The sequence below is a fragment of the Castor canadensis genome, chromosome 9, assembly GCF_047511655.1.
Source record: "Castor canadensis chromosome 9, mCasCan1.hap1v2, whole genome shotgun sequence".
Classification (NCBI taxonomy): domain Eukaryota; kingdom Metazoa; phylum Chordata; class Mammalia; order Rodentia; family Castoridae; genus Castor; species Castor canadensis.
Genome location: NC_133394.1, coordinates 32,898,266 through 32,913,738, shown reverse-complemented (window position 1 = coordinate 32,913,738; position 15,473 = coordinate 32,898,266). Strand labels below are relative to the sequence as shown.

General features: G+C 37.5%; 1 protein-coding gene across 1 annotated transcript in view; it reads right to left on the bottom strand.

The window, feature by feature from the left end:
* Positions 1-11,436: 11,436 nt before the first annotated feature.
* Positions 11,437-15,473, bottom strand: part of Mttp (microsomal triglyceride transfer protein) — a 49,798-nt gene continuing 45,761 nt past the window's right edge. The window contains exons 17-18 of the mRNA XM_020181010.2: positions 14,179-14,349; positions 11,437-12,773 (exon numbers count right to left, since the gene is read on the bottom strand). Of these exons, the coding sequence (XP_020036599.2) occupies positions 12,602-12,773; positions 14,179-14,349 (343 nt within the window). The 3' untranslated portion in view covers positions 11,437-12,601. The remainder of the gene's footprint in view (positions 12,774-14,178; positions 14,350-15,473) is intronic.

The following is a 15,473-nucleotide window of genomic DNA, read 5'->3' as shown; positions in this document are numbered from 1 at the left end:
AGCATAGGCTCAATCAAACACTCTAGGAAAAAAATCTAGAATGAGAGTAGTGTGGAAAAGGTCTGTTGGGCTTGTTTGGTGCGTCTGTTGACAATATGCTGCACTCTAGGGGACAGGAATCTCTGCTTTCCTTTCAATGTAGAGGCAATCAGCGTTTTTCTTTGGGAAAGCATAAATGCCTACTATAGCCAGGTGCTCTGATTCATAAAGAGGTTAGGATTTCATGAAGCCGTTAAACACGGTGAGAATGCCTGATATGCTGAAGAAACTATTTAGTGTAAGCCTTGCCAAAGGCATGGAGATTGAAAGAGGAAACTGGCTAACAGCCACACAAGAAGATATCCATGTCAACGACCCAGCATGGGGCAGGCGGGGGAGCAAAGAGGGTTCAGTGTGAGCAGGACCAGGAAAACCAGGGCAATGCAAGAGACTGAAAGTAAAGAGGTTGTTTATGGACCAGGGGCGGGGCAGGTACTGAAGGCCAATAGAGGAAGAGGGTGTGGACAAGTAGCATGATCAAAGCCCTTAGATAGCAATCTATCCAACACAGGTGGTGTCAGGAGATAGTCATCAAAAGATATCACAGAAACTAATACTTTTTTTCTGCTACTTGAAGTTATAGACTAATCAATAGGCCATTCCTTAAGTATAGTCTTCTTAAAGGCGTGTATACTTTTAGTACTACTGGATAGAGAGTAAACACAGGTTTATTTAAGTCAGAAATTCCTTAGTTCAAAATTCATTTCTACCCCTCACTATCAAGTGACTTTTATTCCCTAAGCCTATATCACATTCTTTATAAAATTAGCATAATCTTAGAATATAGCAAATATATATACACATTATGGTATTATAGCACCATGTATTGTTATTATGTATAATATATGACATATTAGATATTATTACAATGTGAGATATATGAGATAATACATATTGCCTTTAGTCTTTAGTTAGCACTCAAGAAATATTAGCTGCTATGACTCACCTGTTCACTTTTGCCTTTCTCTCTCTCAGCAATTCAAGTTTACTGTTACACATGTTGCTTAAAAATTCTCAAACTACTGGGGTTTCTTCTATTTATAAACATAATGCAATTCATTGAGAGAAACTTAGGAAATATTTAAAAAATTGAAAAATAGGGAAGAAATCTGTTTCTTGCTCTTCTCTCTCTCTCTTTTTTAAAATTTTGCAACAGGTTCTCTCTATATAGCCACAGCTGCTGGCTTTGAACCCATAATCCTCCTACCTCAGACTTCCAAGTGCTGGGATTACAGTCATGAACACCACGCCTGACAGGGGAAACAAGTCTTAATCACTCAGACCCACTAGATAAGTTGTCTCTAGAAAATAAATATTTGTGAATGTATTTTTCTACTATTTCTACTCTACTGTTTTTGCTCATAATATTAAAAACTTACCTCTTAAATTTCTAATACTATTGAAGGAATGACTTTCAATGATTGTATCTTATTTCTTCATATGACTGTATCATAATATGTTTAACCAACCTCTTTTTTTTTTTATGATACTTGGATTTAAACTCAGGGCTCTACACTTGGTAGGCAGATGCTCTACCACTTGAGCCACTCTGCCAGCTCAAACCTCATATTTTAAATACTTAGTTTTTATAGTTTTGGGTTATGAAAATAATGCTGCAATAACATCTTTAAACATAAACCTTTGCAATCATCTCTGATTACTTCTATGAGATAGAACTCTCTAATTAGAATTACCGAATAAAAAGTATGAGCATTTTTAAAATTTTGACACATGAAATTTTGAGATATGACTCATTCCCTGTATTTTAATTACACTAATCTCAACATACCTAAGTTACGAACTTTTTGAGACAGGGTTTCATTATATAGCTCAGGCTGGCTTTGAACTCTTGATCCCCATCTTAGTCTCCCAAATGCTGAGATTACCAGTGTGTGCAACCATACCTAGCTCCCAATTCTTCAGAAATCTGTTCTAATGAGGAGGTGTCCCATAAACACCTCCATTTTAACACTTCACTTGTTTGAACTTATCCTGAAAATAGAAGATGAGAGATTCCTTGTGGTTTGTAGAAGTACCTATTTCATCGCAAAAGACTCTTACTTTCACATCTGTTCCCCCTCCTTCCAGTTTACAAGTATTAGCAAAGACTAATGGTCTTATGATTTTAATTGTCTTACTTCTTCCCTGGGTCAAATGGCTCTGGAGCAGAGGTCTCTGAAAGCGAGGTCACCAACAAGATAGGCATCACCTGGGAAAGGTCACCTGCGTGCAAATCAGAAATGATTTGATCAGAAGTAGAGAGGGTTGATGTTAATAAGCTCTTCAGATGATTCCGTGCAAGGTTGAGAACTGCTGCTCTGGCCCTAAGGCACTGGCCGCTGCAGGGTTGGAAGAAGCTGACATCCTTGAGGAGAGCACTCTGCTGCCCTTGCCTCACCATGTTAGTGCAATAGTGCTCACGAGATCTTCCTTCCCCAACCTCCATTTCCTCAAAACTTTTTTAAGGGAGGCAATAAATGTCTGCCTCAGGGTTTTGTGAACATTTTAAAAATAAGAAATATTATTTCCTTCATTTTTAAAAAAGTTAATTTAACCTTTACTTTTGACCCTTTGGTTATTTTTGTTCTTTGGTGGGGGAGTATAAGAGCACTGTGCTGTGAGGGCAGAGTAAATTGCTTAGTTATGGAGGCCTGACAGAAATCTGTTCTCTTCAAACAACATTTGGCCATCCTAAAGAGCAGATCAAATTAGAATGTCCTGGCAGCCACAGGGAGTAGCTTAGTAGTCATTGAACACCGACCACCTGCTGCGTGGAGGATACTACAGACTATGTGCTTGAGAAGTTCACTAACTTGAGGTGATAGGATATTTACACAAAACATTTTTAGAGAATAACGCCAGGAGACAACAGAGAAGGCAGTTATCTAAGTTGTTATGGTTAGCTGGCAACTGGGTATACATACTAAGCATACCTAGGAAGGAAGTTTCTCTAGCTGGCAACTTTTATGTGCAAGAAACATAATGGGAGCTGGGCTTGGGAAAATCCATTTGGGCAGTAGGTAGAGGAGCAATAAGATCTATTTGAGAGAGCAGAAATTATAGGGGAAGGAACAGATGTTGACCATGAAGAGTTGTATGCTACTGGAACAAGACACAGAACCTCATTAATTCTTTCTGTGCTTAGACTTTGCATGCACAGAGGGTGTAAAATATTAGTTCCTACTTGATAAGGTTGATAGGAGCAGGAAGTAATTTGATACCAATGGATTAGGTAGAGCAGTACATAGTACTTACATGCAATATAAAATGTAATAAAGGTAGAGGGGAACTTCAGTTAGGCATAGTTAATGTTAATGTCTGAGACTTGTATGAATATCTAAGTGCATTGTACTTACCATGCCACCCTCAGATCTCATGAAAGAGCAATGTCTTCTTGCCTAGTTGAATATATTAGAACATCTCTACCTTTGAGCATCTCTGTGCATCTGAACACTTTATCTCACACTGAACTCTTGCTCTGAGACTGTGTTTACATGGTTAATCTTCAAAAAAACTCAGTGGGTGAAGTATAAAAAAAAAAAGTGGGAATAGATCCCCTAAAGCAGATTAGAGTTGACTCACTAATAAAAAAAAAATCAGGTAATTTAAACCGTAAGTCTTTTCTGGAAAGAGAATGTCCACACGTTTACATGTAATCCTAGAAGATTATGACAGGAATCTTTCTAGTAAAAATAGAAGGGCAAAAATAGTTTATAGGGTTAGGTAGTGTTCCAAGTCAATTGTAACTAAATTAAACTTTTATTACTGGGGGAGGGAGGTAGCAAAGTATTACTAATGTCATTCTCGACTAACTATAATCTCATGATGGAACATATGTAATTAGTTAACATACTTCCAATGGTGGAATTTTATGAATATAAAATTCTATATTCTTTTTAGTTTCATCAAATAGGATTTGCAATTATACAACAGGCTCTCTGAGAGTACAAGTTGTTTGTGTGCATACTCAAGCTGAAGACAAGGGGACCTGACTCTACCCTAAGGTTTTAGATGCCACAGATGGAAAGGAAGCTGATTAACAGCCAAACCAAGGGGGCAGTTCTGGGTAAGGAGCAGCTGGATAGAGGTAAGGGGATGTGAGGCCTAGTTTAAATATCACCTCCTTCATAGTGTTTTCTTTACCTTTCCCCCATAATTCTCTCTTAGGATTTTGAACTCGTTTCTTTTATAACATTTATGTCACTTTATTAATTTAGCTATATCACTGTATTAAATTAACAATATCATTTCCTTCATGTTACTGTTTCTTGAGGTGACATAACATAGTTTGCTTTTTTTAAAACCTAGTATATTTCTTGATCCTAACAGACCGTCTGTCTATGGCTATACCACTCTGAACATGCCCAATCTCGTCTAACAGACCCTCTGTATTGTATGAGATACATGATTAAATACATTACAAATTACAGAGAAGGAGATATCACTTAAGCTCGGGCTGGATTTCTTCATTTTTCCCCCTCCAAACCACTCTCACCTTTCTCCACCTGTTTTGGATCAATAAGCACTCTTGCTGTCTGGCTTCCAGCTGTTTGAGTAAATGGACACGATCTGCAGGTAATCGAGGAGGTCAGAAAGAAGGTGAAATCAGGGTGTTTGGTTCCCTGGTTCCCTCCTGGTGGAGATAATGAAGTCCAAGACCATAGCTCTACACAGCTTTCCCCTCTGGGCATCATTAATCACTTTCTTGACCTTTCAAGCTCTCGTTGTTATGAACCTCAGGGTGCTACATCATTCCAGTGCTCTCCCTATATCCTGATGATGTATTTATAAAATTTATTGAGGTTTTTTTCAAATTACCCATTTTTGGTTACATGTAGAATTATATATCCTTATAAGGTTTTGGTATAGAAAAAGAAACTGGTAATGAGGGAGATAGTGGTTAAATATTGGCAGAATTTTAGACACAGGAATGACCATGTGCTCCTGTCCTGAGGAAAGATGCTGACTGGTCTTCTGGTATTTCCTTTCCTTTCCTCTCAAAATGCTCTTGATTTCACTTACTACTGTAATGGTTTGGATCTTAAATGTCCCCTCAAAGTCTAAAAGGCTTGGTCTCCAGACTGTGACACTATTGGGAGAAGATGGAACTTAGAAGAAGGAAGTTAGGTCATTGGTGGCATGCCATTGATGTCCTATTGACAGGAATCATCATAGGACCCCAACCTCTTTCTCTCTCTCTAATTTTGTCTTGGCTATCATGAGGTAAGCCTCGTTTTCTGCCATGCATACACTCACCATGATGTCTTATGTTGCCACAGGCCCAAAGGCAACAAGGCCTAATAACCATGGACTGAAACCTCTTGAGCCAAAATAAATCCTTCTTTCTTTTAAGTTTACTATTTCAGTTATTTTATTATTACAGAAGGCTGACTAACACAATGATGGAGAGTCCTTTTACTGTTTTCTCCAAAAACTGTTTATTAGCAATTGACTATTATGTGGTTGAATTTTAGATTCATTCCATGTTTCTTAATAAAAATACTTATTCTGTCCTCTTATTAATCATCACATTCATAGAGGGCAGAGGTAAAGGAATTTGGTATGGAAAGGATCAGCGAAACCCAAAGTTACTTTGGATATTTGGAGAAATGGACCAAATTCATGTTTTTGTTTCAAAAACTGGAGAATCATTTTTCTAATATGAAAGTAGTGTTTTCATGATAAAAAAAAATAAGGCAACAAGGCTGGTAACCTTCCAAAATCTCCTGATACTCATGAGTAAAAGTCCATGAGGAGTCAAAAAATGAAATGTTGCTTTATTTCGGAATTCTATGGACTGGATATTGAAAGTTAGTATTATTGAATACTTAGGCAGTGCCACACACTCCCTTTTACCTTAGTCCATATTCATAACAACTTATGATTTAAGGTCTACATAACAGCAGAAAGTATCTTTACTCCACACCTTCTTACTGTTGTCCTCCCAACTCCTACCTTTCTGGATGCAGCTTATGAATGATACATATGCTATACTGCACCAAGCCCTGAGAGTTAAAGAAGAAATGACCACTGTGCTCTCCAATTACTTGTAAGCAGGAGTGAAATAAAGTACAAGCCAACCTCTTTTTATCAATCGACCATCACTACATCAAAAACTACTAATGTACTGGGTACTGTGCTTTATATGTATTCCCTCCATAAATCCTTTAAAAAAATCACAGTGAAATAGTGATTATCACACCCATTTGAGAAATGACAAATTGAGTCACATGCCTAAGACATTTAGCCAGTAGGTAGTAAGCTGGAATTCTAGTCCACCGTCTTTGCTGTACTTCCCCTCCCTCTCCCCTGTCTCTTAGGTGACAACTACACTGATAAGGAACAATACAGCTTCATCTGATCTGAGATTTGAACAGATTCAGATTGTTGCACTAGGCATCCTCAGTTCTGTGTCTCCCTTCTTGTGCAGGAGGGCATTTATGTTATTTTAGATTTAAACTTTCAAACAAGTTTTTATTAGTTTTACTTAGTGAAAAGATAACTTGAGCTATTGCCAAATGATTTGGGCCTTTCTTTCATGTTCTATAGTTATTAATGGCTTGTCAACATTTTCACCAGAATTACTGTCTTTGCTATGCTCATTCTCACCACTTCTATCCAACACTGTACTAGAGTACAGTAATCCACTTTCCACCTCTGTGACACCAACTTAAAAGAGAAAGATTTATTTTGGCTCACAGTTTCAAAGGTTTCAGTCCATAGCAAAGCTGCTCACTGCAGAGTGGCCCAGAAGTGGGGAGGGGAGGGAGAAAGGAGAAGAGAGAGAGAGGAAGAGAGAGATAGAGACATTGGAAGGGGACAAAATATACCCTTCAAAGACATGCTCCCATAACCTATCTCCCCCAAGTGGGCTCCTCCTCCTAAAGTTTCCACCATCTCCCAAGAGCTCATTAAGTTATGAATCCATAAATGAAGTAATCCACTCATGAAGTCAGAGCCTTCATGATCCAATGATCTCCAAAAGACCCACCTCTGAACATTGCTGTATCAAGGACCACGCCTGCAGCACATGAGCTTTTGGGGCACATTTAAGATCCAAACCATCACATGCAGATTCTACTTAAGTCACTTAGGTAAAGAAATGGAACAAAAGTCATCAAGCTCAGAAAGGAAGTTGTAAAACAATCTCTATTCATAGATCACATTATTTTTAAATAGAAAATTTTAAGACACCTACCCTGAGGCATAAGAACTAATAGATGAGTTCAGGCTGGGTTGCAGGATACTTAATTACAAATACAGAATTACATCTTTAGACATTTGCAATGAACAATCTAAAGAACTACAATTCCATTTACAGTAGCATCAAAAAATTTAAAATATTTGGAGTAAATTTGACAAAAGTGTAAAGCTTATTCTTTGGAAATTACAAATACCTTTGAAAGAAATTATGAATTTATGTGCATGAAAAGATATGTCATGTTTTTGGATGAAGACATAATATAGTCATGATGCAACACTCCCCAAGTTGGTACACAGATTCTGTCACAATCCATCTGGCTTTGCAGAAATCGATGAGTGGATCCTAAAATTCATAGGGAAACTCAAGAGACTAAGAATAGCCAAAACTATCTTGAAAAAGAACAAAATACGTGCATTCACATTTCCAAATTACAAAACTTACTACAAAGCCAGCAGCAAGTAAAATAACAGTAGTGCATAGAGATGACTTTTAGATTAATGGAAAAAAACCTGATATCCAGAAATGAGCCTCTTTAACTCAAAGTCAATTGATTTTCAACAAGCTTGTCAAAACAATTCCATGGGAAAGAATGATCTTTTTAGGATTGCTGCTGGGACAACTGTATATCTGTAAAAAGGAATGAATTTGCACACCCTACTACACACCATAGATTAAAATTAACTAAAATGGATCAGGTAACTAAATTTAAGAGCTAAAGTAATAAAAACTCTTAGAAGAAAATATTTGTGACTTGGGATTTGGCAATTTAAAAAAAAATATGAAACCAAAAGCAAAAACCAAAAAGGAAAAGAGAAAAAAATTACATAAACTGGGTTTGTGCAATTATCCTTTTAAGGACAAGATCCAGAAAATGAAAAAAATGGGAGAAAACATTTGCAAATCATAAAAAGCACTAATACCTAAATTATATAAAGAACTCTTTCAACTCAATAAAAACATGAACAACTAAATTTTCTTTCTTTCTTTCTTTCTTTTTGTGGTGGTGCTAGTGTTTGAACTCAGGACCTATACCTCGAGCCATGCTACCAGCCCTTTTGTATGAAGGTTCTTTTTTTGAGATAGGGCCTCATGAACTATTTGCCCAGGCTGGCTTTGAACTGCGGTCCTCCTGATCTCTGGCTCCCAAGTAGCTAGGATTACAGGCGTGAACCACCTAGCAAAATAGCTAAATTTTTAAAAGGACAAGGTTCTGAATGACTATTTCTTCAAATAACATATACCAATGGCTACTTGTATTTTGAAAGATTCTGAAAATTTTTAGACATTAGGAAAATACAAATCAAAGCCATAGAGAAACACTAGTTTATGCTCAATAGAATGGCTATAATAAAAATTCATGGGTGTTGGATGTGGAAATATTAGAACCTTTGTCCTCTGTGCCTGGGAATGTAAAAGGTGCAGTTACTCAGAACACAAAGTAGCAGTACTCAAAAATTTAAACACAGTGTAACCAGTTGAACCAGCAATTTTACTCCAAGGTCTAAGAGAAATGAAAACATATGCCCACCCCTTAAATTAACAGCAGAATTACTTATAATAGTCAAAGGTAGAAACAAACCAAATATCTGTCAACCAATGAACAGATAACCAATTGGCACATCTACATAATGGAATATTATTTGACCATAAAAAGATTGAAGTATTTATAACATGCTACAGTGTAGACAAACCTTGAAAACATAATGCTGAGCAAAAAAAGCCAGTTATGAAAGAACACATAATACAAATGATTTCATTTGTATGAAATGTTCAGAATTAGATTAGTCCAATATAGAGTGACAAAACAGAAAACAGATTTTTTAGGGGTAGGGGATATTGTGAGTAATAGCTAAAGGGTATAGGATAGATTTCTCTTGGGAACAATGGAAATGTTCTAAAATTGCTTATGGTGGTGGTTGTACAACTTAATAAATATATTAAAAATATTGAATTCTGCACTATAAGGAAGTGAATTATGTAGTGTGTAAATTGTATTTCCTTTAAGCTGTTACCAAAAAAACATGCATTTGCTGTCGTAAATTCAAGCTTGCTTCTAGGAACAAAGCTCTCTTTAAGAAGGAAGGGACTCTTGGCAAAAAGGGAAAAAAAGAAAGCGTTCTACAACAAATAGAGTAGACAAGGACTTCTGATACCATCATGGAAAGAGACTCAGGGGCCAGAGAGAAAGGGCAGTGACTCAGAGCATTGTAATATATCTTAAAGCATTGTAGCTGATGCAGTGTTTGTACAGTTTCTCATAACCTACCACCTGTATTCTTTTCTTTTTTTTGCTTTTGATAGTATTGGGGATTGAACTCAGGGTTTCATGCAAGCTAGACAGGCACTTTATCACTTGAGTCATGCCACCAATCCATTTTTTGCATTGGCTATTTTTGAGATAGGGTCTCACTTTATGCCTAGGCCATCCTTGACTGTGATCTTTCTATTTGTGCTTCCTTGCACAGCTGGGATGACAGGTGTGCACCACTCTATCAAGCCATTGGTTGAGATGGGGTCTTACAATCTTTTTGCCCTGGCTGGCCTTGAGCCATGATCCTCCTGATCTCTGCCACCCAAGTAGTCAACATTTCAGGCTTGAGCCACCCATGCTTGGCTTATCTGTAGTCTTTTAGCAGCAAATCTTTAAAACTAAAATGTTCAAGCAAACATAGTGTGGTACGCTCAGAACAGGTTCTGGAGTGAGACTCCTTGTATTTGAGTCCCAGTACTAACATTTTGTAGGTAAGAAAATGTTTTCTGCTGGGCAAGATAAATGTCTTCAGTGCCTTAGTCTCTCCATATATAGTTGTACTGTTCAGTACAGTAGCTACTTGCCCCACAAGGACTGAACACTTGAAATATGGTTAGTTCAAGTTGAGATGTGCTGTATGTACGAAAGGCAAGTCCCAATTTGAAGACCTAATCATTCCCCCAAAGTAGAATATCCCAACAATAATTTTATATGAATTATACATTTATAGTATAATACTTTGGCTATACTGAGATAAATAAAATATCTTATTAAGATTAATCTAACCTGTTTCTTTTTTCTTTTAATGCAGCTACTAGAAATTTAAAAGTGTTCATTTGACTCACATTTTATTTCTCTTGGACACTGTTGATCTATAATGTGGAAGTAATAATATTACCTGTTATGTATGGTTATGGTGAGGGTCAAGTGATCTAAGATATATAAAATGCTTAAAAATACAGAGCACATAGGAAGCACTAAATCAGTGTGGGCTTTAGCACTGATTTAAAAGTAGTTAGGTTCAGAGAAACAGGGAGCAACTTCTGGGCAGTACTGTTACACAAGACAGGATTAACAGTCACAGTTTATAGGAGAGAAGCCAGGCTGAATCCTTAAGGCCAACAGGAAATAGCTGGCTGGGCAGAGGCCTAGAGAGTCACAGCAGAGGTGGACCATGCACTTTCTAGACAGACATCTTCACAAAAGACAAAGGTCTTCTCCTGTTTGTGACAGTGAAGTGGCCAGAGCTAGAGGGATGATACTGAAGGTGACAGTTGTTTTTCTGGCTCCAATATCTAATTTCCAAGTGCAGGATATAGTCCATGTCTCTCACATTTCTATCTTGCTTATCTAAAAAGGGGCTATTGTTTGTCCTAGGCTTCTGTGTTCCTGTTTCTCAGAAGCATGTTAGAGTGGCTATGTACTGGACTGCCCAGTCTCTAGTGGGTAGGCAGGTATTTGGCTCAGCCAGTCAGAAAAGCAGATGGGAGGTAGGGAAAGTGCTCATGTCCAGGGCACCACAGTCAACACTTATAGGGAAATGATTATTTTACATTTCCCAGAGGCAGCTGTGACTTAAACAAGCCATGGCTGCGGTTCCTCAGTGCACTGCATGGTTAGCGTATGCCCCAATCAACTTGCCCTCTGTAAACTTGGGATCTGTGGAGTGCTTCCTCTAAGCCAGTTCTGCCACCTTCCTTGCTCCATCCACCCTCAGTTTCTGCCTACTTTCTCCCTTTTCAGTAACCAGTCTGGATGGGATGAAAACTGGGGTCAATCTTGATTTCAAGCTCCCAGCTCCTGAAGAGGTTTGACTGTCAAGGTTTTCAGTTGCCCATTCTCCAAAAAACTTTGAGCTTCCATCTAGAGACATGGTCTACTCTGCCTTGCAATAGCTCAGCTGTGTGTATGTGGGGTTCAAAGTAATGAAAGACAAAAAGAATTCAATAAGATGCCCACGTATTTATTTCATCACATTTCATTTTCAATTTACAACTATTAGAGGGCTACCTAAACTTTTATTTATTGTTTGTGTGTGTGCTTAGTGGACAAATAAGCACCTGATGTTTTGGGAAGAGTTTATTCAATAAACATATCTGTTTCATTAATAAATATTTTAAAATATTTGACATGGCTTGTATAATTCATACAAGTTATTTGACTTCACATTATTGAAATCCAAACTCATCCATTTCTTGAAGCAATGTTCTCTCAGTCATTATGGCTACTGTGCAAATGTAGTCAAACAGGTTTGAGTTCTACCACAAGTGAGGCAGAGATAAAGTAATGACTATATGAGACTGTCTCTTACAAAGACCAGTGTTCCACATTACAGTCTCAAAAAAGGCATAGCATAAAAAAAAAAAATCAAATGGAGTTTCTGAAATGGGTTTTTTCATATTCTTATCTGCTAATTCCAAATTTTTTAGGGCTGGAGGTAGAGATCTGAATGGCTTCTAAGCAGCTTCACTGCATGGGCAGTAGAGAGATGAAATGATATATTCTAATTCTGTGTGACTTCTACATTAATGCTTAGTAAAACTAACAATAACAGAAGACATAAATATTAATTCTTGAGGTTGACTAACAAAATTCTTTTAAAAATCTCATGCCCACACACTCTCTGAATCCACCCCCCCCCGAAACAAAAACAAAAAGAAGAAAAAAATGGCCTTTCTTTTTCTGATCAGGCAACGAATTTTATAGAAAGGAAGCCAAGCTTCAGGTTTTATCTTCATATACACTGACTGAAAATAGAAACAAAACTGGATTCTTGCAAGTGTTTGTGGTTTTGTTCTTTTCTTTTTGAACAAACACTAGTTTCTTCTTAGAGCAGAACTATTCCCCGTGTGCTAGATGGGATTTGAGAGAGGTATAAGAAAATAAGAATGCTGTTGACAGTGTCACGTGACCTCTCAGAGTGACACTGTGGGTAGTATACCGAATAGGCCCAAATTTAATCAATTGAAGTTTTTCATTGTTTTTTACAAAAATCTTAAATACAGGTAAATATGTAAACACTGTGCTCTCAGAGAGCAAGTACTTAGGAATATCATGTCATATCCCTTTTGGGGAGACAAATTCAAGTGAAACATCACCAATCAGTTTCAAAACCATCCACCAGAACTACTCTCCGGTTGAGGGGCAAACACCTCCTTGCACATGTCAGAGTTCTCTTGATGGAGTGGGAATTCACATCCTGCTAAAGTGCTTTCTTTGCTTTTCCGAGAGACATAGCCTTTGCCTGTAGACAGCCTTTCATACTTTGTCTCAAATTGCCTGCGTAACAAAGGCAGCAAAAACAAAATTAGACACATTACAGTCATCCCACACCTGTCCCAGCCACGTTTCTGAGTGTGCACTTCAAACTTCTGTCCCAAAGCTATTTGAGAAAGGAATTGTGTGCAGCCCAACTCCCATGAGTGTAATGGTTTCTTCTTCCCCTTGGTTTTTATACCAATAAAGACATTTCTAATGCATGGGACACGGGAGTCCTGCCACATATTTCTCTGGAATGAAGGACTGAATTCCTTTCATGTCTTTGGGGATGCTATTAAGCTTTTCAGGCTGTGCTATGTCTCCCACCCTTCATTCCAGAAGATCCATCTTGGGGGCACTCCCCTTTAGAGTAAATAGCAAGTCCAACCACAAACTGAAAATGTTGACAGGGAAATATTCTCAGTGGTCTGGCCTGAGAAAAATGTGGAACCAAACAGATAGCCACATTGCTGGGTGGGTTGTCACTGCGTTTTGACCATTAGAAGTCTGATATTTTAAATTACATTTATGGATGTTTATACTAGACAAAAGTTAGTATAAGTAATGACAGTTTGATAGTCTAAGTGTAAATCACTATCATTTATTACATGAAAATATAATCTACTCACATTTGTACTTAAATCATTGATGTAATTCTTATAGAGATCATGAAATGTCAATAAAATAAAGTGCTCAACTCTGGTCTAGTTATCGAAGGAGATGGTATAAATTGTGACTTGCCAGTTTAAATATTAAAATTGCCTTATGGTTAGATAGTATGTTAAGGAAACTTTGACAAGTACTCAGAAGAGTTGGTGCTACTTAGACCCAAAGCATTCTAGCTCCGTGGGACAGAACTGTTACAAGACTCAAGGACGTAGCGTTAATGAGAGTTAGGCTCTAGAGTAGAAGAAAGGTCGTGAAGTTACATAGACACTTATATATTTGGCTTTTAAAGCACTAAGCATTCTACTAACACATTTTTTAAAAATCCCAAACTCTCAACCTTGAGTGCAAACCTAAACAAAGTCAAGTTGCTATTGCATGCAATATCTAAGAATTTGGTCCCTTAAAACATGGTAAATGGATCACCAGGTATTTTGTTTTGAACTTTCTGTCTAGGAGACAATTGTGAAGGTAAATGTGCATCTGGTATTTTTGTTGAAACTATATGGCAATAATGGTCAATTAAATACCTTTGTTTCCTTGAGAAGTGATTTCTGGATTAAATATGATTTGATAGAATTTCTTGGTATTCTAGGGCCTGAGTTTTCTTACTTTTACCAATTGTTCTTTTAGTCCTTTAAAGAAAACTAATCTTGTACCTAGCTCCTATTTCTTTCTTTTAATTCTGAAACTGAATGCTGAAAGCTGAATACAAGTGTCTGGTGAACCGTTCCGATATATCCGCAAACACGCATCCTACCTGAATGGGGCTTCCGACTTATCCATCTGCATGCAGACTAAGAACGGGTATTGAGAAAACTGCACTGTGGAGATGAACTCCAGGCCTGCCTCTGATTCTGCCCTGGTTTCAAAGCCGGCTTTGACAAAAGAGGAGTCCACTGTGAGGTCACCAGTTATTACTATAGCCACCCTAAAAATTGAGAAAAATGTACATGTTCACATCACATGTAACTGAGTTGGACTAACAAAATTCCATAGAATCTGAACTCACGACATTGAAAACTGGAAGAAAACACCTAGAAATTGAGTAGTGACCTAAATATACTTAGAGTACTGTTAGAATTAGGGCCTGTTTGGTGTCAGAGATTACCATGGGAGGTTTGCTCTTCCCCTAGGCCTCCACTCTCTCCAGTTTTAGAGACTTAATGTCCATCAAATGTGACATTGTTTGGTATGAGTACACTGAGGACCAAGATTGAAATGTGCCTGGAAACTGGCCCCTCAGGAGATCAGAAATAACTGATTTCTCTCAAAAAGGAAATATAAACTCACCAAGAAGACAACTGGTATATATAATAATTTTCTTGTTAACCATCTCTGTTGGGTTAGAGGTAGCTATTTCAATGCCATCTAACCACTTTCTCCAAAGGGTCTCTCGGGGCAATGTCTATGGTTGCCAAGATATTTGAAAGAACACTGTGTTACAAAGAATCATTTCCGGAATGAGGCATGTATAGTGGATGCCCCATGAGGGACAGATAGGGTGGGTTCAGAAATGATCGTTTAGAAAATTAGATACAGAGATTGGACTGGCAGGAGGTATGCATTATATGACAATGAAGAGGATAAGAAATTTCAGGAGGAGGGACCTTCAGGATTATTCTAAGTAATTGTGTACTTTAAACCAAACTGCAGGATATTACTCCCATAATTAAATCACTGTCAAACAGTCACACTTTTTTCTTTGAGGTACTGTTTTTTGCTGTTTGATTTAAAATCCCTGCACCTCTGCTTCTGTTGTCGTCAATGTAAAAGTAGGTCAGAGTTTGTTTTAATTTTTGACTCCCTTACAGGACCTTCTACTGTCTTAAACTCAGCAAAGGCATATGAGGTTTTTTTTCTTTTCTAAATGGACGAAGGAATCAGCAGATGAAAGATGTAAGATAGGTTAGTTATAATATGATGCTGGTATATTCTTAGGGATATTGTGTCCTTTTTGGTGCTGGTGTTGTTCATTTCTCTTTGCAAAGAATTCAATGCAGTTTAATTTGAAGAAATTTCTATCTAAAAAACTTACTTTGAAGAGAGAAGAAA